Below are 25663 nucleotides of genomic sequence, written 5' to 3'. Positions count from 1 at the left end.
TATGCTGTGCCTGGGCCAGGAAATCGTCAGTGCTTTGTTTGTCATACCTTGTTCCAGTCTCTCTCCTGTGGTTGTGTTTCCAGGTTCCAGCTCCTGTCTCCAGCATCCACCAAAGAGACCCGCACCTGCCTACCATCCTGCGGTGCAGCCTGACTCTGCAGTCCTCCGTGGCTGATCCAGTTTCCAGCTTCCAGCTATTTCATCTGCTTCCAGCAGTATCCACTACCACCGGTAATCATCCTTCAACTCCTCTGTTTCCACGCTCCCTAGCATCTTACTACATTCACTCCGTGTTTCATCACCTGGCTGGTTCCACCCAGCATTCATTCAGTGACTTTATCATCTGGCTGATTCCATTCCGCATCCACTCCGTGTCTTACCACCTGGCTGGTTCCATCCAGCAATTACAACAGCTGATTCAAGTTACCAGCTTCATCTGTTCCATCTACTGGCATGTTCCTTGGATATCTTCACTACTACAGCCAGGCCTGGTAAGGTTATTCCATCTAAGGACTTTAACAACTGTTCTTAACCTACCAGTGCCCTGTGAAACCATTTCATGGTCAGAGTGCTCCAGGAATCATATTATTTATCATTGCCATTATTTACCTTGAATGCTGTTTGTTTACACGGAGTCTGTTAATAAACTTTTATTTTGACTTTTACCTGGTTGTCATGGTCACACCTTCGGGTTTCCTTTTAACACTTACATGTCCAGGGGTCTGATTAAACCTCCCCGGTTTAAGTTCCTCTCAGCCCCTACAACTGAGGCTTTCTCCTGTCAGCCAAAACCCTCAGCTGTGACAAACAATTGCAGCGACTTGGGCTGTTGAGGCATGGGCTCAGGAACTTGAGGCGGAACTGCCTTCCAATGCATCTGAGCATGCTCGACAATGTCTCTCGTATATTGCCACGGCTTCTCTATACCTTAAGGAGGCGGCCTCCGATGCCGGGGTGCTCACGGCCAAGGCTGCTTCTACGTCCATCTTGGCCAGACGTATCCTTTGGTTGAGATTCTGGTCGGTGGATATGGATTCAAAGAAAACCCTGGATGTGCTTCCTTTCAAGGGAGACATTCTCTTTGAAGAAGACCTCAATAAGATTGTGGCTGATCTGGCTACTGCTAAAACAGCTTGCCTACCTAGTACGGCTCTTTCAACGCAGAAGGCTAAAAGTACTTTCCCTCGGCCCTTTCGTCCTCCAGGTAAAGCAAAAGGTCAGGCGTACCCAAAGCAAACTCGTGCTTCCAGACCGAAGCGTGCCTGGGCCGCCCGTCAGCCAGCTTCCAAAAACGGACAAGCCTGCTGCATGACGGGCGGGCCTCCCTCTGGGGGATCCCAAGGTGGGGGGCCGACTTCTAGGTTTTGCCCAGGAATGGTTGAAGACTACTTCAGATACCTGGGCGAGGGAAGTCGTCGCTCAAGGTTACGCCATACCCTTCAAGAATCGTCCCCCGCAGCGATTTTGCCTGACAGATGTGCTTCTGGATCCGGCAAAAGCAAACGCATTGCACTCTGTGGTACATTCCCTCCTGACCACAGGAGTGGTAGTACAGGTGCCTCTGGCTCGGAGAGGCAAGGGGTACTATTCACCGCTGTTTAGTCCCGAAGCCGAACGGGTCCTCGCGGCCCATTCTCTATCTGAAGTCCGTGAACAAGCATGTGCGGATCTCCAAGTTTCGTATGGAAACTGTGCACTCTATTGTTCTGGCCATGAAGCCTGGGGACTATATGGTCTCCCTGGACATACAGGATGCCTACCTGCATATTCCTATTGCGGTATCTCATCAGCAGTACCTGCGGTTTGCGGTGGGCAACCTTAATTACCAATTTTGGGCGTTACCCTTTGGTTTGATAACGGCTCCCCGAGTTTTCACCAAAGTAATGGCAGTCATGACAGCTATTCTCTGCCGTCAAGGGGTCAGGATCCTACCGTACTTGGACGATTTGTTGATCCTGGCAAATTCCCCAGAACTTCTCCTGTGTCATCTCGATCTGACGGTCCAGTGCATGAAAGCCCACGGGTGGCTGATCAACTGGAAGAAATCCTCCCTGGTTCCTGCTCGGAGCATGTTACATCTGGGAGCGTTATTGGACACTCACAACCAACGTTTGTTCTTGTCTCAGGAGAGAGTCCTGAAGCTTCAGGACAGGATTCGATGCTTCCTATCTCGTCCGCAAGTGTCGATACATTCGGCAATGCAAGTGCTAGGTCTCATGGTGTCTGCTTTCGACATGGTGGAGTATGCTCAGTTCCACTCTCGCCCTCTGCAGAAGTTAATTCTGGCCAAGTGGGACGGCCTGCCTCACCGGATCAGATCTCACAATCTCATTGTCTCCGGAGGTCCGCCTGTCACTGAGCTGGTGGCTGCAGGACCAACAATTGAGCAGCTGCCGTCCCTTCTGGATATCCGACTGGGTCCTTCTGACGACGGACGCCAGTCTGAGAGGTTGGGGCGCGGTGTTGGAACACCACTCTCTTCAAGGTCGGTGGACCAAGGAGGAGTCCTTACTCCCGATAAATATTCTGGAATTGCGGGTAGTATTCAATGCGTTGACAGTGGCCCGGCATCTAATACAGAACAGGCCTGTTCAAGTACAGTCGGACAACGCCACCACGGTGGCATACATCAATCATCAAGGCGGCACTCGAAGCCGCATGACAATGAGGGAAGTATCACGGACTCTTCAGTGGGCAGAACGCCATCTGCCGGCCATATCCGCAGTGTTCGTTCCACAGTACTGAACTGGGAGGCGGACAACGTCAGGACGTGCACGCGGGAGAGTGGAGCCTTTATCCGGAGGTGTTTCAACTTCTCGTGGACACGTGGGGCCTTCCAGATGTGGATCTGATGCGTCTCGACACAATCACAAGGTTCTGGTCTTCGGAGCAAGGACAAGGGATCCTCAAGCTGCGTTCGTGGACGCTCTGGCTATTCCATGGAACTTTCAGCTTCCGTACGTGTTCCCTCCAGTGTCACTCCTGCCCAGAGTAATTTGGAAGTTCAAGCAAGAAGGAGGAAACCTGCTTCTGGTCGCTCCAGCGTGGCCCAGACGGCACTGGTTCTCCGATCTACTGGGTCTCTCGTGGGATCGTCCCCTTCTACTTCCATAACGACCAGACCTCCTTGTTCAGGGCCCTTGTGTTTACCAGGATTTGGCCCGTCTGGATTTGACGGCATGGCCCTTAAGGCTTCCGTCCTGAGGGCCAAGGGTTTTTCTGAGGCGGTCGTTCAAACTATGCTGAAGGCCCGTAAGCCGGCTTCTGCTCAGATCTACCATAGGGTCTGGAATGCTTACTTTACTTGGTGTGCGTCTCACAATCATGACGTTTTCAAGTTTAGTACGGCCAAACTATTGGCTTTTCTACAACAGGGCCTAGATTTAGGCTTGCATCTGGCCTCCCTCAAGGTTCACATTTCTGCCCTGTCGGTTTGGTTTCAGAGAAAGATTGCCACACTGCCTGATGTCCATACGTTCACTCAGGGTGTGTTGCGGATTCAGCCTCCTTATGTGCCGCCTGTGGCCCCTTGGGACTTGTCGGTGGTTTTGGGGGCCTTGCAAGTGTCTCCTTTTGAGCCTCTTGTCTCTGCTGACCTTAAGTGGCTTTCCCTTAAAGTTCTATTCCTGCTAGCTATTGCTTCCGCTAGAAGGGTCTCAGACTTGGGTGCCTTATCCTGTAAGTCTCCCTAATTGATTTTTCATCATGACCGGGCGGTTCTTAGAACGTGGCCAGGTTATTTGCCTGAGGTGTTGTCTTCTTTCCACCTTAACCAGGAGATTGTGGTTCCGGCCTTTAATTCTCCTGAGTTGTCTCCCAAAGAACGGTCTTTGGATGTGATACGGGCTCTCCCTATCTATGTGAAGAGAACTTCCTCTGTTCGGAAATCTGATTCTCTCTTTGTTTTGTTTGGTTTTCACAAACGTGGCTGGCCTGCTTCCAAGCAGACTCTGGCCAGATGGATTAGAATGGTGATTGCACATGCTTATGTGCAGGCTGGTCGTCCAGCTCCTGCTACCATTAAGGCCCATTCTACTCGGTTGGTTGGACCTTCTTGAGCGGCCCACCGTGGTGCGACCCTTGAACAATTGTGCAAGGCGGCTACGTGGTCCTCCGGGAACACGTTTATAAGGTTTTATGCCTTTGATACCGCCGCTTCCCAGGATGCTTCCTTTGGACGCCGGGTTCTTGTGCCCGCTACAGTCCGTCCCCTCCCATAAGGAACTGCTCTAGGACATCCCCGATGTTAATCCTTGTGGAGCCCAGTGTACCCCGCAGCAGAAAACGAGATTTATGGTAAGAACTTACCGTTGTTAAATCTCTTTCTGCGAGGTACACTGGGCTCCACAAGGCGCCCACCCTGACGCACTTGGCTTCTTTGGGTTGGTATTGGCATAGCCACTGACACCCTCTCCTGTGGTGTACTTGACTACGAGCGGTTGTCGTCTCTGGTACCTGCTACTGCATTGGGCTGGTTAACGAAACCTGGGCTCCCTGTGCATGGAGGCGGGGTTATAGAGGAGGCGTCGCTGAGCATCTTGGGAACAGTCAAAAGCTTTGAGCCTGTTGGTGCCTCGGGTCAAGATCCTATGCTACACCCCGATGTTAATCCTTGTGGAGCCCAGTGTACCTCGTAGAAAGAGATTTAACAACGGTAAATTCTTACCATAAATCTTGTTTTTTGGCAAAAAAAGGACAGCCGACGTTAGCAGAGTTGCACAGGGCTTGGCGGCTCTCTCATGCCAGGCATCTGGCGCTACATGGCGTTTTGTGGCTAGATGTTTGAGGACGCACCTGTAAGCTTTCCACACTGTGAATACAACATTTACTTCCTGCCCATTACGTGGGGAGGGGGCTGAGTAGATGGCAAAGTATAATAATCTGCAGTTCCTCCTATAAAGACCAATTCTTACCATGTGGTAGTTGCTGTTATATACTGTAGGTCATAAAACACAACTAGAAAATCCGATCAGAAGGGGGCTGTGCAATAGGCAAAGTTTATAGCAGTTGTTGTAAATAACATGCAGGAGACCAAAAGCAAAGACATACAGCTGGATGAGGTGGGAGCCAAAGAAGGGTCCTGCTCAGGAGAGCTTACTATCTAGTTCTGAGAGGTGAGACTGGGACCAGAAGGGGTGACGTGGAGGGAGAATGTGGATGTAGGGTGGCTGGGCCGTTTGGTTGCCCTTAGCAGGAAGACTGATAGGCTTGTATTCACAGTTGGGTTTTTAAGGGCTAGTTAAGAGTTCATCTGGTGGTGAAAGTATTTTCTATAGGTGTAGAGTGGCACAGGAGTAGTCTTATTGCCAAGAGCACGATGTGGGTATCGGTGAGATGTTCATACATGGGAGAGCGTAAAGGGCAGGAGGAGGCGTAGAGTGAGATGAAGTTGGAGATGTGGGGGTTGTAATCTGAGGGCTTTGTAGGTGAGGCTGAGAAGTTTGAATTACATTCTATAGGGAACCATCTGGACTTCCATGAGGACATCCGAGAGAGAGAGATGGACAGGAAGGATGAGGGAAGGGGTGAGGTTCTGTAGGAGAGATAGGTTTGGGTGTCATCACTGTGTCATCAGTGTGGAGGCAAAACTGGAGATTAAAGAAGTTGATCAGATTACCAAGAGGTGTACAGAGTGAAGAGGAGGGGAGGGGGTGGTAGAAACAGAGGAGCGGTTGGTCATGTAGGTGGTGAACCAGAAGAAAATGGCATCCGTAAGTCCAGTGAAGAGAAAGGTGCGCTGTAGGTGAAGTTGACCACAGTGGTACAGAAGGATGAGCATGGAGATCTGGTCTTCAGACATAGAGAAGATCTTTGGTGACGTTATTAAGCGCAGTCTCTGTGGTGTGGAGGGGATGAAGGTGAGATTGGAGTAAATCAAGGAGGGAGTGAGAGGCGGGGAAGCTGTGAGGCAGTCATAGACAAGCCAAGGTCTTTTGAGGTCGGAGACTAAGGCATGTTTAAAGGATGAGCGGAAAAGGTCAGTTGAGGGGGAGTTTGAAGAGTTGGGCTAGGCAGGCATTGCAGAGAAGGAGTGAATGTGAGAGGGGATGGCGTCAGTGAGGCAGCTACGGGGTGGAGATGACCGAAATGCATCGACCTCGTCCCCATTGATGGGATGTGCATTGGGTGTGGAATTGTAGAGTGGATGTGGTCAGGCAGGAGAAGATTTATTGAAGGATGGGGTCATGTTTAGATGGGAAATTGGTGCCAAGACTTAGGTGTGTGAGGGGCTAACTACAGATGTTTCCTCATACACCTAGCATCAATATGCCGTACATCGCAAGATACCTGGCAAGACTAAGACGTTCCAAGAGAAGTAGCGTACCATCTTACGTCCTAGTGGATACTGGGGAATTCTAGATTACCATGAGGTATAGATCGGGTCCACTGGAGCCTTGCACTTTAAGAAACTAATAGTGTGTGCTGGCTCCTCCCCTCTCTGCTCCTCCTAGCAGACTCAGTTTAGAAAATGTGCCCAAGGACCCGGGTGCATTCTTTTGCTCTCCAGAGAGTTTTCCTCAGAAATTTATTTTGGTTGTTTATTTTCAGGTAGTACTGGTTGGCAACCAGTCTGCCTGCGTCGTGGGACTTAAGGGGGGACCGAACTAACTTCCTTAGAGTTAATGGTTCGTCATCCCAGCTGACAGGACACTGAGCTCCTGAGGTGATGTTCTCACAGTCCCAGAGGGTGAGCCCACGCTAGCAGCGTGCCGCCACCCTTTAACAGATGCCGAAGACAGAGGGACCACGACGTGGTGCAATGAGTGTTACACTGGGGACCCGGTTAGCGGGTCCCCGGTGCGTGATGGCGGCATGAGGGACAGTGTCCACCCGGCTCCGGGCCGTGGTGCACACTGACTATCCAGACTGGCAACAAGTAACCGAGGGCTCCGTACTCTCGTTTTTACACTGATTATAGACAGCCAGTATAAAAAAAAAATTGCAGGGACCGCGCGCCATTATGGGGGCAGGGCTTCCTAGAGAGCGGGACCAGAAGGCAAAAGGCACCATTTCCTGCTGCTGCTTCACAGGCCGCACGCGGGCACTGCTCCTCCAGGACCCACTGAATCACCATTGTAAACTGGTACCAAGGGGTTTTACAGCTGTGAGGAAAATGACACTAAGAGGTCACCCAGCGGGGCGCTGCTCAGTCTGGTGAAGTGTGCTGGTTCCCATATCTCTCTCTCTATCACTCCTGTCAGGGTGGTCCAGGTTAGTGTGCTTATCTCACTAATATTACTGTGCTTTTTGTACTAACTTGTGTACAGGCATGTCAGCAAATAAGTCTGTGTGTACTTTATGCTAAGTTTACACCTTTCTCACAAGGTTCACTGATGTGTGCTCAATTCCTTCACAGGGTAGTGAGGTACAGACACCAGAGTGGATGGAGTCATTTAAATCTTTGATCTTTGAATATTAATTCAGAGCTAGCTACGGCTAAGCAAGGGAGGCAAGCCCTGAAACAAACTATGGACACGTTTATGGTAACTGCTGCCGACCACAGACAGGCTCCTCAGCTCCCCCTGTTGGTCTCTCACAAATGCGCTCTCCCTCAATTCTTACAATCTGACTCTGATGAACTACCAGAGCTTGATGAAGGAGATGCTGAGATGGACGAGGATGATTCCCTATCCCCGGGTGTTGAAGCCCTCATTTATACCATTAGAGAGGTGCTAAACATCCCTAATAAGGAGGAAGAGCAGGCAGAGGAATCATATATTAATGTGAAGCCCAAGTCCTCTGTTACCTTTCCGGTTTCTAAGGAATTAGAGTCCCTGGCTAGGGCAGCATGGTTAAATCCTGACAAGAAATTTATTACCCCTAAACGGGTGTTAAATTCATTCCCTTTCCCTACAGAGGATAGGAAAGTCTGGGAAACCCCACCGACGGTGGATACCTCTGTATCCAGGCTGTCACGTAAGATAGTTCTACCTGTACCGGGGGCTGTTTCCCTTAAAGACCCAGCTGATCGTAAGACTGAAACCACTCTTAAACCAATTTATACTGCAGCAGGGGTTGCCCAACGTCCTACCATAGTATGCGGCTGGATTTTATAGAGCCATGGAAAAATGGTCTGATATTCTGAAAGGGTTGCTCCCACTACCTCAGGAAGAGATAGTCACATTACTACAACACATCCAAGATGCTGCAAACTTTGAGTGAGGCTGTTAAAGAACTTAGTATCATTAACGTCCGTACTACTGTTCTGGCGGTATGGCTGTTAGAGCCCTGTGGCTGCGTCAATGGTCAGCGGCTGCTGATTCAAAAAAAGGGGTTGAAAACCTTCCTTTTACAGGTGATGCCTTGTTTGGGGAAGAACTGAACAAGTGGATTTCTCATGCAACTGCAGGTAAATCTACATATCTGCCGTCTGTTCCACCACCTGCCAGGCGTCCCTATCCTGGACCCTTCCTGCAGTCCTATCGGGTGGCCAGATTCAGAGGCAATGACAGAGGTGCCTCCAATGCTGTTAGAGGATCCCGTGGTAAGTCACGTGAACCGGCAGCTGCTGGAGCTGCAGACCAGGCCTCAGGATCCTCTTCCACGAAGCCCTCCGCGTGACGGTTGCCCCAGCAGCAAGGCGACTTTCAGGCAGGTGCTCTCCTTCAACACTTCACCCACATGTGGGCAGAGTCCTGCCGGGATCCTTGGGTGAGGGACCTTATATCCCAAGGATACCGGCTGGAATTCCAGGAGCTCCCTCCTCCCAGATTCTTCAGGTCACGCTTACCAGCTTCACAGAAAGCAAGGGTTTCCTTACAGCAGGCAGTGCAAAAATTGCTTTCTACAGGAGTTACTGTTCCAGTGCCTCCTCAACAGCACACAAAGGGGTTTAACTCAAGTCTCTTTGTGGTTCCGAAACCGGATGGTTCGGTATGGCCTATCTTGTACCTCAAATCTCTGAACTCGTATCTTCGGGTGTTCAAATTCAAGATGGAATCCCTAAGAGCAGTGATAGCGAATCTGGAGGAAGGGGAGTTTCTGTTGTCCCTGGATATAAAGGACGCATACCTGCATATCCCAATTTGGCCCCCTCACCAGGCGTTCCTCAGGTTCGCGATTTTGGGCCAACATTTCCAGTTTCAGGCATTACCCTTTGGTCTCTCCACAGCCCCAATGGTTTTCACAAAGGTCATGGCAGAAATGATGCTCCAGCTGTGCATGAGGGGTGTCCAAATAATTCCGTACCTGGACCATCTCCTGATAAAGGCGGTGTCCAAGGAACAGCTACTGCACAGTATAGACTTGACGACCACAGATGGATTCTCAATTTCCAGAAATCTCACTTGGAACCGTCTGAGAGAATTTAGTTCCTGGGGATGATCCTGGATACGGTGTCTCAGAAGGTTTACCTTCCTATGAACAAGGCCTCAACTATTCAGTCTATGGTACGGTTAGTGATGAAACCTTGCGTGGTCTCAATTCACCTTTGCATCCGTTTGCTGGGCAAGGTGGTGGCCTCCTACGAGCGATACAGTATGGTAGGTTCAATGCGCGGACGGTCTTAACTGGATTTGTTGGACAAGTGGTTGGGTTCTCACCTGCACATGCATCAGCTTATATCCCTATCATCGAAAGCACGGATATCTCTGCTATGGTGGCTACAAGTTCCCCATCTGGTGAAGGGTCGGAGTTTCAACATCCAGTCATGGACGCTGTTGACAACTGCCTACGGGGTTGGGGGGCTGTGACTCAAGGTGCGCAGTTCCAGGGGACGTGGTCCTTTCAGGAATCAGCTCTTCCTATCAACATGCTGGAACTCAGGGCAATTTACAATGCTCTAATACGGGCCTCATCCCTCCTTTGGAATCAGGCCATCCAGGTGCAGTCGGACAACGCCACGGCAGTAGCATACATCAACCGACAGGGAGGAACCAGAAGCAGGTCCGCAATGCGAGAGGTGTCAAGAATACGCCCCTGGGCGGAAGCCAACACAAGGGCCATCTCCACAGTGTACATTCCAGGAGTCGACAACTGGGAAGCGGACTTCCTCAGCAGACACGACCTCCATCCGGGAGAATGGTGCCTCCACCCTCAGGTGTTTCAACAACTGGTTCACCGGTGGGGTTGTCCACAGATAGACCTGATGGCTTCTCGGCTCAACAAGAAGCTCCATCGTTACTGTTCCAGAACGAGGGACCTGAAAGCGGTGGCGGTGGACGCTCAGACAACGCTGTGGACTTACCAGTTCGTTTACCTGTTTCCTCCAATTCCTCTAATCCCAAGAGTTCTCAAAAGACTCAAAAAGAAAAGGGTTCAGGCAATTTTCATTGCCCCGGATTGGCCTCGACGGGCCTGGTATGCGGACCTCCTGACCCTGTCGTTGGAGGATCCCTGGCCTCTGCCGCTTCTCAAGGACCGTTTGTCTATCCAGACTTACAGTGGTTACGTTTGATGGCCTGGAAGTTGAGATGGAAATTTTAACCAGGAAGGGTCTTTCCTCCAAGGTGGTTTCAACTATGGTTCAAGCCCGTAAGGTGGTTACCTCCAAACATAACATTACCACTGTATTTGGAAGAAATATGTTTCTTGGTGTGAGGGTCAAAAATGTTCTCCTGTGGAATTTCGTCTGTGCCGATTTCTGTTCCTGCAAGCAGGAGTGCATAAGGGCCTACGATTAGGCTCCATCCTCTTCCAGAAACAACTGTCGGTACATCCTGAAGTACTGACCTTTCTTAAGGGGGTGTTGCACATTCAGCCACCCTTTGTTCCTCCCACGGCTCCGTGGGACCTAAATGTAGTTTTAACCTTTCTCCAGTCGGATTGGTTTGAACCCTTGCAGAGGGTTGACTTAAAATACCTGTCGTGGAAGACTGTTATGTGACTGGCCTTGGCTTCGGCTAGGCGTGTGTCGGAATTGGGGGCCCTGTCCTGTAAGACCCTTACTTGGTGTTTCTCAAGGATAGGGCGGAGCTTAGAACTCGCCCACAGTTTTTGCCGAAAGAGGTATCGACATTTCATGTGAATCAACCTATTGTAGTTCCAATCTTATTAGACACTTCAGTTGCTCCAAAGTCCCTGGATGTTGTAAGGGCTTTGAGGATTTACATCAAAAGGACGTCTCGTCACAGGAAGTCTGACTCGCTTTTCGTCCTTTATGATGCTAAGAAAATTGGTCGTCCTGCCTCCAAGCAGTCCATGGCTCGTTGGCTCAAATTGACTATCCAACAAGCCTATACTTCGGCGGCTCTAACGCTGCCGAGCTCTGTTCAGGCCCACTCCACGAGGTCTGTGGGTTCTTCCTGGGTGGCTGCTCGGGGTGTCTCGGTCTTACAGTTGTGTCGGCAGCAACTTGATCTGGTGTGAACACCTTTGTTAAGTTTTATAGGTTTGACACCTTGGCCAAAGATGACCTTCAGTTTGGTCAGGCGGTTTTGCATGGGTCTCCGCACTCTCCCACCCGTTCTGGGAGCTTTGGGACGTCACCATGGTAATATACTATTCCCCAGTATCCACTAGGACGTTAGAGAAGAGAGGCATTTAATACCTACTGGTAATTCCTTTTTCTCGTAGTCCGTAGTGGATACTGGGAGCCCGCCTCTGTACTTCGTTTTCCTGCATACCTGGTTGTAAGTGTTTATGGTTTGGGTTGCTGTTGCTACCCTGTTCCATGTTTAATTAGCGTTGCTATCCTTCTATCGTTAGCGTTTCTTTCCTCCTTTTCTGGTTAGCTCTGCTATCTTATTGTTTGTGTGTTGGTTCGTTACCTCACCGCTTTATGTGTTATATCCTTCTCTCAAAGTATGTCCGTCTCCTCGGGCACAGTTTCCTAGACTGTCTGCAGGAGGGGCATAGAGGGGAGGAGCCAGCACACTATTCATTTCTTAAAGTGCCAGGCTCCAGTGGACCCGATCTATACCCCATGGTAATCCAGAATTCTCCAGTATCCACTACGGACTATGAGAAAAGGAATTACCGGTAGGTATTAAATTCCTATTTTCTTTACATTTTGCATCTTATTCGCACCATGGGGGTCATTCCGAGTTGATCGCTCGCTAGCAGTTTTTAGCCGTGCAAACGCATAGTCGCCTCCCACGGGGGAGTGTATTTTCGCTTTGCAGGAGTGCGAACGCCTGTGCAGCAGAGCGCCTTCAAATACATTTTGTGCAAAACAAGAACAGCCCTGTAATTACTTATCCTGTGCGATGATTGCTGCAACGAGTGACACGGTAATGACGTCCGATACCCGCCCAGCAAACGCCCGGCCACGCCTGCGTTTTTCTAAACGCTCCCAGAAAACGGTCAGTTGACACCCAGAAACTCCCACTTCCTGTCAATCTCCTTGCGTTCGGCTGTGCGATTGGAATCGTCGCTAGAGCCAGTGCAAAACCACAAAGGACTTTGTACCCGTACAACGCGCGTGCGCATTGCGGTACATACCCATGCGCAGATTAGCCTTTTTTTTTTCAATGATCGCTACGCAGCGAACAGCGGCTACTAGCGATCAACTCGGAATGACCCCCCCCCCCCCCATAGACGCAGTAAAGCACCACTGAAAGTGTAATGGAGATGCTAGGCTATGACTTTACCCGCACAGGGATTAGTGTTACACAGAACGTGGCGCTAGAAAAAGCAGCAGCCACTGCATCATGGCACTTCATACTCGGACTCAGTTGCACACATATATACAAATGGCGCATCAGACTGATCAGTGTGATCTGGCAGCGTAGTTTTTTCAGTTCCAGTTGTTTGTTTATGCAAATAAATTTCACATTTTGGGCGAGAAAGATCCTTGGCACTGCCGAGGCGCCCGGGACCGGGCACCACAAGAGGGGCTGTTTGGCGGGACGGAAGCCCCAGTGTATGAGGACACCTCTGTATAAACTGTTATTAGAGCTTAAATAGTCCCAATTCTGCACTGACAGTCTTGGTGATTATGGTCTGGTGTCTGTATTAGTATGTATTATTAATCAGTGTGCATGTTACTATGCAATGCTCAGTCCACATGTCCACAGAGATTAGTGTCTATCCGCGATCTGAAATGTGTTTTGTTCTACAGATGCATTCTTTAGAGACACAGATCTTTTATATGAATTATGGAATTGCTACTATGGCTTAATCTGCTGCTGTATTATACAAGACATTAAATCACCATTAAATGACTTGATAGTCTGAGCACAGATGTGATTTGGTGCCAGTCCTGATTGATGACCAGCTTATGTTTGGTGCAGATCAATATTCAGACTTTATCTGGTCTCTGTCATAGCCGCTCCCTGGTAATGAAATCCAAAATGGCTGAACTTGCGCTCCTGGGACCATGTTGTCATCCAAGTAATATTCCTGTAGCCATCAAATAGCAGCTGTTTGCTGACTGATGTAGCCTAGCAGATTAAATGCTCATAGAACCTGCATCTCTAGTTAAATCAAGGCTGTCTGATAATTAGTTGGAACATTGGCCCTCATTCCGAGTTGTTCGCTCGCTAGCTGCTTTTAGCAGCATTGCACACGCTAGGCCGCCGCCCTCTGGGAGTGTATCTTAGCTTAGCAGAATAGCGAACGAAAGGTTAGCAGAACTGCTACTAAATAATTCCCTGCAGTTTCTGAGTAGCTCCAGACCTACTCCTAGATTGCGATCACCTCAGTCCGTTTAGTTCCTGGTTTGACGTCACAAACACGCCCTGCGTTTTGCCAGCCACACCCCCGTTTCTCCAGCCACTCCTGCGTTTTTTAGCACACTCCCTGAAAATGGTCAGTTTCCGCCCAGAAACACCCACTTCCTGTCAATCACACTACGATCACTCGAGCGTTGAAAAAACGTTGCTCGAGCTTGAGTAAATCTCCAAAGTTTTATGTTAAATTACTTAACGCATGCGCGCTGCGTACCATGCGCATGCACATTTTCTACCTAATCGCTCCGTTGCGAAAAACAGCAACGAGCAAATAACTCGGAATGACCACCATAGAACAGTAAATTGATGTTTATTAGTTTTTGTGTACTTTAAACGTCGAAAATTGGAATTCTGATTAAAGTTCAGATTAAATGTAGATCTGGATTAAGAGACAACGGGGTGCTAGCCATAGAATGTTTTTAAGTTGTCTTCTATGGATCCACTTCATATGATTATCAGCAGTGTGTCCTCCTGAGTATTACATCCATGTTCCCATTGCGCGGACTCATTAGTGGCTGCTTTGCGCAGACTCGTTAATGGCTGCATTGCACAGATGCATGGCACAGACGCATAAGTAGCTTTATGGCACAGATGCATTAGTAGCTGCATTGCACAGACTCAGTAGCTGCATGGCAGGGACGCCTTAGTAGCTGCATGGCAGGGACGCCTTAGTAGCTGCATGGCAGGGACGCCTTAGTAGCTGCATGGGAGGGACGCCTTAGTAGCTGCATGGCAGGGACGCCTTAGTAGCTGCATGGCAGGGACGCCTTAGCAGCTGCATGGCAGGGACGCCTTAGCAGCTGCATGACAGGGACGCCTTAGTAGCTGCATGGCCCAAGTGCACTAGTAGCTGCATGGCACGGACGTATTGCACAGATGCATTAGTGACTGCATGGCAGGGATTAGGAGCTGCATGGCAAGGACGCATTAGTAGCTGCATTGCACAGACTCGGTAGCTTGCATTACGCAGACGCATGGCACGGGCGCATTAGTAGCTTTCTTACACAGACACATGGCACAGACGCATTAGCCGCATTGCACAGATGTATTGCACTGACTCAGTAGCTGCATGTCAGGGACGCATTGGTAGCTGCATGGCACGGACGCATTTGGAGTAGCTGCATGGCAAGTATGCATTAGTAGCTGCATTGCACAGTCTCCGTAGTTTGCATTGCACGAGCGCTTTAGTAGCTGCGTTACACATGACACAGATGCATTAGTAGCTTTATGGCACAGACACATTAGTAGCTGCATTGCACAGATGTATTGCACAGACTCAGTAGCGGCATGGCAGGGCCGCATTACCAGCTTCAGGGCAGGGCCGCATTAGCAGCTTAATGGCAGGGCCGCATTAGCAGCTTAATGGCAGGGCCGCATTAGCAGCTGCATGGCAGGGCCGCATTAGCAGCTGCATGGCAGGGCCGCATTGGTAGCTGCATGGTAGGGTGCATTATTAGCTGCATTGCACAGATGTGGCTTTGCAATGCAGCTAATAATCCATTAGTAGCTGCATGGGCATGACACTGACTCTAGCTGCATTGCACAGATGCATTAGTGGCTGCATTTAACAGGCGTATTAGTAGCTGCATTGCACAGATGCATGGTAGTAGGATCATTGGTAGTAGGATGGCCAATCCCGGGATCGGCAGGATCCTGGAATTTTGGTCTAAAATTGGCTGGAATTGAATCCCGTGATTGGAGCTTCCAATACCGGGATTTCAGGACTAGCCAGATAATTTGAAAACCCGTGCAGTGCTGAGCACCTTCAGCAGACTGCTCAGATGCTGATGGCCCCACCCTCACCTCACCCCCGCACTACCCGTGCCACCGGCCGGACTGCCCGCATCAAACTGCACCGCCAGCCGCACACTCTCTGCTCCCGCAGCCAACCCTGCTGCCCGTCCACCCAGAGAGGAGAGTGAGTCACAGTGGGGGCTGGCCAGGGGCATTAAATAAACAGTTTAGCCTATGGCTACATTCGGTGACTAATTATACATTCAGGTGAATTAGGATTTCTTTATGCTGTGAAATGCAGTAATAAGGAATCCTTAATATTGGGGGCAGACTGCAGACAGCCAGAACCCCCACAATGCATCCCACCACAAACCGCACCGCCAGCCGGACCACCCGCTCCCGCAGACAACCTTGCCACCCAGAGAGGAGGGTGAGTCACTGTGGGGGCTGGCCAGTGGGCATTACATTTTTATTTTTTCACTAACCCAATCCAGGGAATCCCAGGATTGAAAAAACGTCCCAGGGTTGGCTTCCCTAATTGGTAGCTGCTTGGCACAGGCGCATTAGTAACAGTGAATTATACATGGAGTATAGATACATGGATTTTTTCACTTGAAGCCCCACCAGCATTTTAAGTATGATGAGTATGTGCATCAAGCCAGGAGCCTATGAAGAACAAACAGTCATACATACTTGACTTTATGTGTGTGTGTGTGTGTGTGTGTGTGTGTGTGTGTGTGTGTGTGTGTGTGTGTGTGTGTGTGTGTGTAGATAGATAGATAGATAGATAGATAGATATATGGCCCTGGCCCCCAAAGGGGGTGGTGGATTTTTTTAGTTGAAACCCTGCCAGTAATGTAAGTTGGATAATGAAGGGAATGTGTAACTGTCTGTAATTTCTATTTCTCTAACGTCCTAAGTGGATGCTGGGGACTCCGTCAGGACCATGGGGAATAGCAGCTCCGCAGGAGACAGGGCACAAAAATAAAGCTTTAGGATCAGGTGGTGTGTACTGGCTCCTCCCCCTATGACCCTCCTCCAAGCCTCAGTTAGGTTTTTGTGCCCGTCCGAGCAGGGTGCAATCTAGGTGGCTCTCCTAAAGAGCTGCTTAGAAAAAGTTTTTTAGGTTTTTTATTTTCAGTGAGTCCTGCTGGCAACAGGCTCACTGCATCGAGGGACTTAGGGGAGAGAATTTCAACTCACTTGCATGCAGGATGGATTGGATTCTTAGGCTACTGGACACCATTAGCTCCAGAGGGAGTCGGAACACAGGTCTCACCCTGGGGTTCGTCCCGGAGCCGCGCCGCCGACCCCCCTTACAGATGCTGAAGATTGAAGGTCCGGAAACAGGCGGCAGAAGGCTCTTCAGTCTTCTTGAAGGTAGCGCACAGCACTGCAGCTGTGCGCCATTGTTGTCACACACTTCACACCAGACGGTCACGGAGGGTGCAGGGCGCTGCTGGGGGCGCCCTGGGCAGCAATATATAATACCTTTTATGGCAAAAGAATACATCACATATAGCCATTGAGGCTATATGTATGTATTTAACCCATGCCAAATGTCTAAAACTCCGGGAGAAAAGCCCGCCGGAATAGGGGGCGGGGCTTATTCTCCTCAGCACACAGCGCCATTTTCCTGCTCAGCTCCGCTGTGAGGAAGGCTCCCAGGACTCTCCCCTGCACTGCACTACAGAAACAGGGTAAAACAGAGAGGGGGGGCATATTTTGGCGATATTTTTATATATTTAAGCGGCTATAAGGAACAACACTTATATAGGGTTGTTCCCATATATATTATAGCGCTTGGGTGTGTGCTGGCAAACTCTCCCTCTGTCTCCCCAAAGGGCTAGTGGGGTCCTGTCTTCGATAAGAGCATTCCCTGTGTGTCTGCTGTGTGTCGACATGTATGAGGACGATGTTGGCGTGGAGGCAGAGCAATTGCCGATAATGGTGATGTCACCCCCCAGGGAGTCGACACCGGAATGGATGGCTTTGTTTATGGAATTACGTGATAATGTCAGCACATTACAAAAATCAGTTGACGACATGAGACGGCCGGCAAACCAGTTAGTACCTGCCCAGGCGTCTCAGACACCGTCAGGGGCTGTAAAGCGCCCTTTACCTCAGTCGGTCGACACAGACCCAGACACTGACACTGAATCTAGTGTCGACGGTGATGAAACAAACGTATTTTCAAGTAGGGCCACACGTTATATGATCACGGCAATGAAGGAGGCTTTGCATATCTCTGATACTACAAGTACCACAAAAAGGGGTATTATGTGGGGGGTGAAAAAACTACCTGTAGTTTTTCCTGAATCAGAGGAATTAAATGATGTATGTGATGAAGCGTGGGTTAACCCAGATAGAAAAATGCTAATTTCAAAAAAGTTATTAGCATTATACCCTTTCCCGCCAGAGGTTAGGGCGCGCTGGGAAACACCCCCTAGGGTGGATAAGGCGCTCACACGCTTATCAAAACAAGTGGCGTTACCGTCTCCTGATACGGCCGCTCTCAAGGATCCAGCAGATAGGAGGCTGGAAACTACCTTAAAAAGTATATACACACATACTGGTATTATACTGCGACCAGCCATCGCCTCAGCCTGGATGTGCAGTGCTGGGGTCGTCTGGTTGGATTCCCTGACTGAAAATATTGATACCCTGGATAGGGACAGTATTTTATTGACTATAGAGCAATTAAAGGATGCTTTCCTTTATATGCGAGATGCGCAGAGAGATATTTGCACTCTGGCATCGAGAGTAAATGCGATGTCCATATCTGCCAGAAGGAGTTTATGGACGCGACAGTGGTCAGGTGATGCGGATTCCAAACGACATATGGAAGTATTGCCGTATAAAGGGGAGGAATTATTTGGCGTCGGTCTATCGGATCTGGTGGCTACGGCAACTGCCGGAAAATCCACTTTTTTACCTCAGACCCCCTCCCAACAGAAAAAGACACCGTCTTTTCAGCCGCAGTCCTTTCGTTCCTATAAGAACAAGCGGACAAAAGGACAGTCATATCTGCCTCGGGGCAGAGGAAGGGGTAAGAGAGGGCAGCAAAGCAGCCCCTGCCCAGGAACAGAAGCCCTCCCAGGGTTCTGCAAAGCCCTCAGCATGACGCTGGGGCCTTACAAGCGGACTCAGGAACGGTGGGGGGTCGACTCAAGAATTTCAGCGCACAGTGGGCTTGCTCACAGGTGGACCCCTGGATTCTGCAGGTAGTATCTCGGGGTTACAGGTTGGAATTCGAGAAGTCTCCCCCTCGCCGGTTCCTAAAGTCTGCTTTGCCAACGTCTCCCTCAGACAGGGCGACGGTATTGGAAGCCATTCACAAGCTGTTTGCTCAGCAGGTGATAGTCAAGGTACCCCTCCTACAACAGGGAAAGGGGTATTACTCCACGCTATTTGTGGTACCGAAGCCGGACGGCTCGGTAAGACCTATTCTAAATCTCAAATCTTTGAACCTGTACATACAAAAATTCAAGTTCAAGATGGAGTCACTCAGAGCAGTGATAGCGAATCTGGAAGAAGGGGACTTTATGGTGTCCCTGGACATAAAGGACGCTTACCTGCATGTCCCAATTTGCCCTTCACATCAAGGGTACCTCAGGTTCGTGGTGCAAAACTGTCATTATCAGTTTCAGACGCTGCCGTTTGGATTGTCCACGGCACCTCGGGTCTTTACCAAGGTAATGGCCGAAATGATGATCCTTCTACGAAGAAGAGGCGTATTAATTATCCCTTACTTGGACGATCTCCTGATAAGGGCAAGATCCAGAGAACAGCTGGAAGACGGAGTAGCACTAACCCAACTAGTGCTGCAACAACACGGGTGGATTCTGAATTTTCCAAAATCTCAGTTGACCCCGACGACACGTCTGCTATTCCTGGGAATGATTCTGGACACGGTTCAGAAAAAGGTGTTTCTTCCGGAGGAGAAAGCCAGGGAGTTATCCGAACTTGTCAGGAACCTCCTAAAACCAGGGACAGTGTCTGTGCATCAATGCACAAGAGTCCTGGGAAAGATGGTGGCTTCTTACGAAGCAATTCCATTCGGCAGATTCCACGCACGAACTTTTCAGTGGGATCTGCTGGACAAATGGTCCGGATCGCATCTGCAGATGCATCAGCGGATAACCTTATCGCCACGGACAAGGGTGTCTCTTCTGTGGTGGTTGCAGAGTGCTCATCTGTTAGAGGGCCGCAGATTCGGCATACAGGACTGGGTCCTGGTGACCACGGATGCCAGTCTGAGAGGCTGGGGAGCGGTCACACAAGGAAGAAACTTCCAGGGAGTATGGTCAAGCCTGGAGATGTCTCTTCACATAAATATACTGGAGCTAAGAGCGATTTACAATGCTCTAAGTCTGGCAAAACCCCTGCTTCAGGGTCAGCCGGTGTTGATCCAGTCGGACAACATCACGGCAGTCGCCCACGTAAACAGACAGGGCGGCACAAGAAGCAGGACAGCAATGGCAGAAGCTGCAAGGATTCTTCGCTGGGCGGAAGATCATGTGATAGCACTGTCAGCAGTATTCATTCCGGGAGTGGACAACTGGGAAGCAGACTTCCTCAGCAGACACGATTTACACCTGGGAGAGTGGGGACTTCATCCAGAAGTCTTCCACATGATTGTGAACCGTTGGGAAAAACCAATGGTGGATATGATGGCGTCCCGCCTCAACAAAAAACTGGACAGGTATTGCGCCAGGTCAAGAGATCCTCAGGCAATAGCTGTGGACGCTCTGGTAACACCGTGGGTGTTCCAGTCAGTGTATGTGTTCCCTCCTCTGCCTCTCATACCAAAAGTACTGAGAATTATACGGCAAGAGGGAGTAAGAACGATACTAGTGGCTCCGGATTGGCCAAGAAGAACTTGGTACCCGGAACTTCAAGAGATGCTCACAGAGGATCCGTGGCCTCTACCTCTAAGACGGGACCTGCTTCAGCAGGGACCGTGTCTATTCCAAGACTTACCGCGGCTGCGTTTGACGGCATGGCGGTTGAACGCCGAATTCTAAAGGAAAAAGGCATTCCGGAAGAGGTCATTCCTACACTGGTAAAGGCCAGGAAGGAGGTGACTGCACAACATTATCACCGCATTTGGAGGAAATTATGTTGCGTGGTGTGAGGCCAGGAAGGCCCCCACGGAGGAATTTCAACTGGGTCGATTCCTACATTTCCTGCAAACAGGATTGTCTATGGGCCTCAAATTGGGGTCCATTAAGGTTCAAATTTCGGCCCTGTCGATTTTCTTCCAGAAAGAATTGGCTTCAGTTCCTGAAGTCCAGACTTTTGTAAAAGGAGTACTACATATACAGCCCCCGGTTGTGCCCCCAGTGGCACCGTGGGATCTTAATGTAGTCTTGGATTTTCTCAAATCCCATTGGTTTGAGCCGCTCAAATCGGTGGAGCTGAAGTATCTCACATGGAAAGTAACCATGCTACTGGCCCTGGCTTCAGCCAGGAGAGTATCAGAATTGGCGGCTTTATCATATAAGAGCCCATATCTGATTTTCCATACGGACAGGGCAGAACTGCGGACGCGTCCTCATTTTCTGCCTAAGGTGGTGTCAGCGTTTCACCTGAACCAGCCTATTGTGGTGCCTGCGGCTACTAACGAGTTGGAGGATTCCAAGTTGTTGGACGTGGTCCGGGCATTGAAAATATATATTTCAAGAACGGCGGGAGTCAGAAAGTCTGACTCACTGCTTATATTGTATGCACCCAACAAGATGGGTGCTCCTGCTTCTAAGCAGACGATTGCTCGTTGGATTTGTAGCACAATTCAACTTGCACATTCTGCGGCAGGCTTGCCACAACCTAAATCTGTCAAGGCCCATTCCACAAGGAAAGTGGGCTCATCCTGGGCGGCTGCCCGGGGAGTCTCGGCATTACAACTCTGCCGAGCTGCTACTTGGTCAGGGACAAATACGTTTGCAAAATTCTACAAATTTGATACCCTGGCTGAGGAGGACCTTGAGTTCTCTCATTCGGTGCTGCAGAGTCATCCGCACTCTCCCGCCCGTTTGGGAGCTTTGGTATAATCCCCATGGTCCTGACGGAGTCCCCAGCATCCACTTAGGACGTTAGAGAAAATAAGAATTTACTTACCGATAATTCTATTTCTCGTAGTCCGTAGTGGATGCTGGGCGCCCATCCCAAGTGCGGATTGTCTGCAATACTTGTACATAGTTATTGTTACAAACAAATTCGGGTTGTTATTTGTTGTGAGCCGTCTGTTCAGAGGCTCCTACGTTTGTCATACTGTTAACTGGGTTCAGATCACAAGTTATACGGTGTGATTGGTGTGGCTGGTATGAGTCTTACCCGGGGTTCATTATCCTTCCTTATTGTGTACGCTCGTCCGGGCACAGTATCCTAACTGAGGCTTGGAGGAGGGTCATAGGGGGAGGAGCCAGTACACACCACCTGATCCTAAAGCTTTATTTTTGTGCCCTGTCTCCTGCGGAGCCGCTATTCCCCATGGTCCTGACGGAGTCCCCAGCATCCACTACGGACTACGAGAAATAGAATTATCGGTAAGTAAATTCTTATTTTTCCTCTGACTCTCGTTAATCTCGCTCCAAGACTGCCGCCGCCGCATTGCACTAAGCTGCCCTTATCTCTGTCCAGTCACTAACCTTATGTGATATCGCCTCCTGCTGGTGACCTGTGTGTTACCCGGGCTCTGGAGGAGTATGAGACAGAGCAGCAGCAAAGCTCTGGTATAGACAGTTACTACCACTATGACATCACAGCGTGACCTCACAGACAGACCGGACACATACACAGACCAATGCATTTTCTATATGTATTGTCGTGATTGGGGCCCTGACCTCGCAAGGGGTGGATGTTTTCACTTGAAACATCGCCAGTATTATAAGTGTGAAAATGAAGGGTATATGTACCAAGTTTGGTCCAGATCCATCGAGGCGTGTAGGAGCCTATGAAGAACAAATATATACAGTATACATACTGTGACTTCTATATAGATAGATAAGCTATATAAGGCATGTGCCAGACTGCATTTGAGCATAAGGTGTCTTTCACCTGTCATAACCCTTTCTTCCCTGCTCTCTGTTCCACAGGTAGTGAGCAGGGGCGTAACCAGAACTTCGTGGGCCCCATAGCAATGTTTTGAAGGGGCCCCTGTCCAGGTGCTTCTAGAAAGACACTACTCTGCAGCAATTGTTAATGTTATGCCCCATATGAGTGCCCTCGTTTATTTTATGCCCCATAGTAATGTACTACTGTAGTTCACATTGTGTCACGGTGTAGGGCTACACATTGGGGGTAATTCCAAGTTGATCGCAGCAGGAACTTTGTTAGCAGTTGGGCAAAACCATGTGCACTGCAGGGGGGGGCAGATATAACATGCGCAGAAAGAGTTAGATTTGGGTGGGTTATTTTATTTCTGTGCAGGGTAAATACTGGCTGCTTTATTTTTACACTGCAAATTAGATTGCAGATTGAACACACCCCACCCAAATCTAACTCTCTCTGCAGATGTTACATCTGCCCCACCTGCAGTGCACATGGTATTGCCCAACTGCTAACAAAATTCCTTCTGCGATCAACTCAGAATTACCCCCATTATGCAACACAGTAACCACAATTCCCATTGTGACACAGTGCCCCCAGTTCAGTGCGGTTGGTCTACAATGTTTAGGTCGACCACTATAGGTTCACAGGGTTTCTAGGTTGACATGTTCTATGTCGACAGGTCAAAGGGTCGACATGAGGTTTTTTTCATGTTTTTTTGGTGTTGTTTTCTCCGTACAGTGACCGGGAAGCCCAATTAGTGCACCGTGTCCCCTCGCATGGCTCGCTTCGCTCCACTACCGCTTTGCTCGGCACAGATTACCGTTCCAATCGTAGTCCACGTGGATCGTTAAGTATGAAAAAGTCCAAAAAAAATGAGAAAAACTCCTGTCGACCTGTTGACCTAGAGCATGTCGACTTTGAAAACATGTCGACCTAGTGACTGTCAACCTATAGTGGTCGACCTAAACATTGTCGACCTAGACAGTGTCGATCTTCAGACCGGATCCCGTTCAGCGCAGTACCTGTAGGAAAAAAAAATAGTTATAAAATGTTTAAATCTCTTTTATTGAACTAGTCCGGTGTCTGGATGCACATTTGAGGCTTCCAAATCATGTTTCTTTCTTTTTTAATTCTTGTGACAATTTCATCCTCTCCAATTAAGTGAAACTTTTTGGATTCCCATAAATTTAAGGCTGGGTACACACTGGAGCCGTTTTGGTGCTACATATCGCTTAAATCACGCAGTGTGTACCCAGGACTGCACACTCCTGCGGTCGCATGCAACAGACGCTTGGTTCGATGTGCTAGCGTCCGTCGCTAGCGTCCTGTGTTATGTTGATGAATGACGGAACATAGGGGGTCATTCCGAGTTGATCACTCGCTAGCTACTTTTAGCAGCCGTGTAAATGCGTTGTTGCCGCCCACGGGGGAGTGTATTTTCGCTTTGCAAGTGTGCGAACGCCTGTGCAGCCGAGCTCTGCAAAAACATAATGGATTCCTCGCTAGATCCATTGCACAGCAATGATGCTCTTTGTACCCGTATGACATGCGTGTGCATTGCGCCGCATGCGCAGTTTTGCCGGATTTTTACCTGATTGCTGCGAAAATCGGCAGCGAACGATCAACTCGGAATGACCCCCATAGTCGTTCTGTCCTTCATTAAAGTCACCTCAGTGTGTAGGGGAAATTCAGGCTGACAGGGTTTCGCTCCTATGTCGGAACGAATCCCCGTCGTGCCAGTGTGTACCCAGTTTAGGTCCAGTTGGGTCCTTATTGTCGTGATAAAGAAATTTTATTTGAAACGTGTTTGTAATCCTTTCTTGAGGTTATAAATGTGTTCTTCAATTCGAACCTTCAGTTTTCTTTTTGTTTGACTTACGTACAGTTGTCCGCACGGACACTCCAAGAGATATACTGCTCCCTCTGTGTCATATGTTGTTTGATCTTTTATTGTTTTTTTGGTCCTTTTTGATTGGAATTCAGTAATTGGATGGGCCTTTTTATTTTAAGTTGTTCTTCACGCTGTGCAATTACGGCAGGAATAGCGTTCTTTTTTTCCCGTTGTTGGTCGTTTTTGGGAATCCATTGGAACGAAACTTCTAACTAATTCCTGTTTAAGAGCTTGGCTTTTTTGTAAATAATTCTTGTTTGTTTAGGGAGTAATGATTGTAGCTCCTTTATATAGGGCCTAATTCAGACCTGATCACAACAGCAAAACATTTTCTCTAACGGGCAAAACCATGTGCACTGCAGGTGGGGCAGATGTAACATGTGCAGAGAGAGTTAGATTTGGGTGGGGTGTGTTCAAACTGAAATCTAAACTGCAATGTGCAATAAAGCAGCCAGTATTCACCCTGCACAGAAACAAAATAACCCACCCAAATCTAATTCTCTCTGCACGTGTTACATCTGCCCCACCTGCAGTGCACATGGTTTTGCCCATTAGAGAAAGATTTTGCGATCTGGTCTGAATACGCCCCATAGTCGGGACTATACATTTCAAGCCATACTCTGAAAACACTGGCGCATGCTCCGTTTGGATGAGGCGCTACAAACATTACATTAGTGCATCCAAAGCCTTTCTGTCCGTGTTTGGGTAAAGTTGAAGTGGGAGGTACCAGTGCATCATTTAGCCAATCAGAGCAGGAAAATAGTAACAGCAGCACAGAGTAGTGATGCCAGGCAGGTAGGTGGTGTTAAGGGCTCTTCTGTGTGACACAAACACCATCTGTCCAGCTTGTTACTTCTTATTTACCATCTGTGACCACGTACTATAGTGGGAGGCAGTACATATAGCGCATCACGCACATGGCTACTAACTGGCCGACACCATTGCCGCGTGGACTGGGATTAGGCGGCTGAGCGGTGTGCGGTATCCGAGATTCACCGGTTAATCACCACTAACCTATGGGGAGGGAAATGATTTGCTAGTTAATGAGGATACTTTTTTACTCCGTCTTCTGTAATGATCTTTGTACATTGTCTTTTGATCCCTATTTTGCCAGTGAGTGATTGTGACACTACGTGATGTAATGCTACTTACGTACAGTTATAAGACTTGCGCCGTATGATCCGTCCCAAGCAACCGCAAACGCCGGTGACGGTTTCACACATAACACCGTTTCCTTGTCTCCTCCTCAGAGCTGCATCATAAAGCGTTACTGCGAGAAAAGATTTGTCCCCAAGTACCAGACCACCATAGGGATCGATTACGGTGTGACAAAGTAAGTAACGAGGGCTGCCTTCATTACACGTCGCACCCCCAT

General features: G+C 49.2%; 1 protein-coding gene across 1 annotated transcript in view; it reads left to right on the top strand.

Moving 5' to 3' along the window:
• The window catches only part of DNAJC27 (DnaJ heat shock protein family (Hsp40) member C27), a 49760-nt gene that overhangs the window by 10492 nt on the left and 13605 nt on the right, over positions 1-25663 (top strand). The window contains exon 3 of the mRNA XM_063915061.1: positions 25539-25621. Within this exon, the coding sequence (XP_063771131.1) occupies positions 25539-25621 (83 nt within the window). The remainder of the gene's footprint in view (positions 1-25538; positions 25622-25663) is intronic.

This window comes from Pseudophryne corroboree, chromosome 4 (assembly GCF_028390025.1).
Source record: "Pseudophryne corroboree isolate aPseCor3 chromosome 4, aPseCor3.hap2, whole genome shotgun sequence".
Taxonomy (NCBI): Eukaryota; Metazoa; Chordata; class Amphibia; order Anura; family Myobatrachidae; genus Pseudophryne; species Pseudophryne corroboree.
The sequence above is the reverse complement of the archived record's forward strand: the minus strand, read 5'-3'. Positions and strand labels throughout refer to the sequence as shown.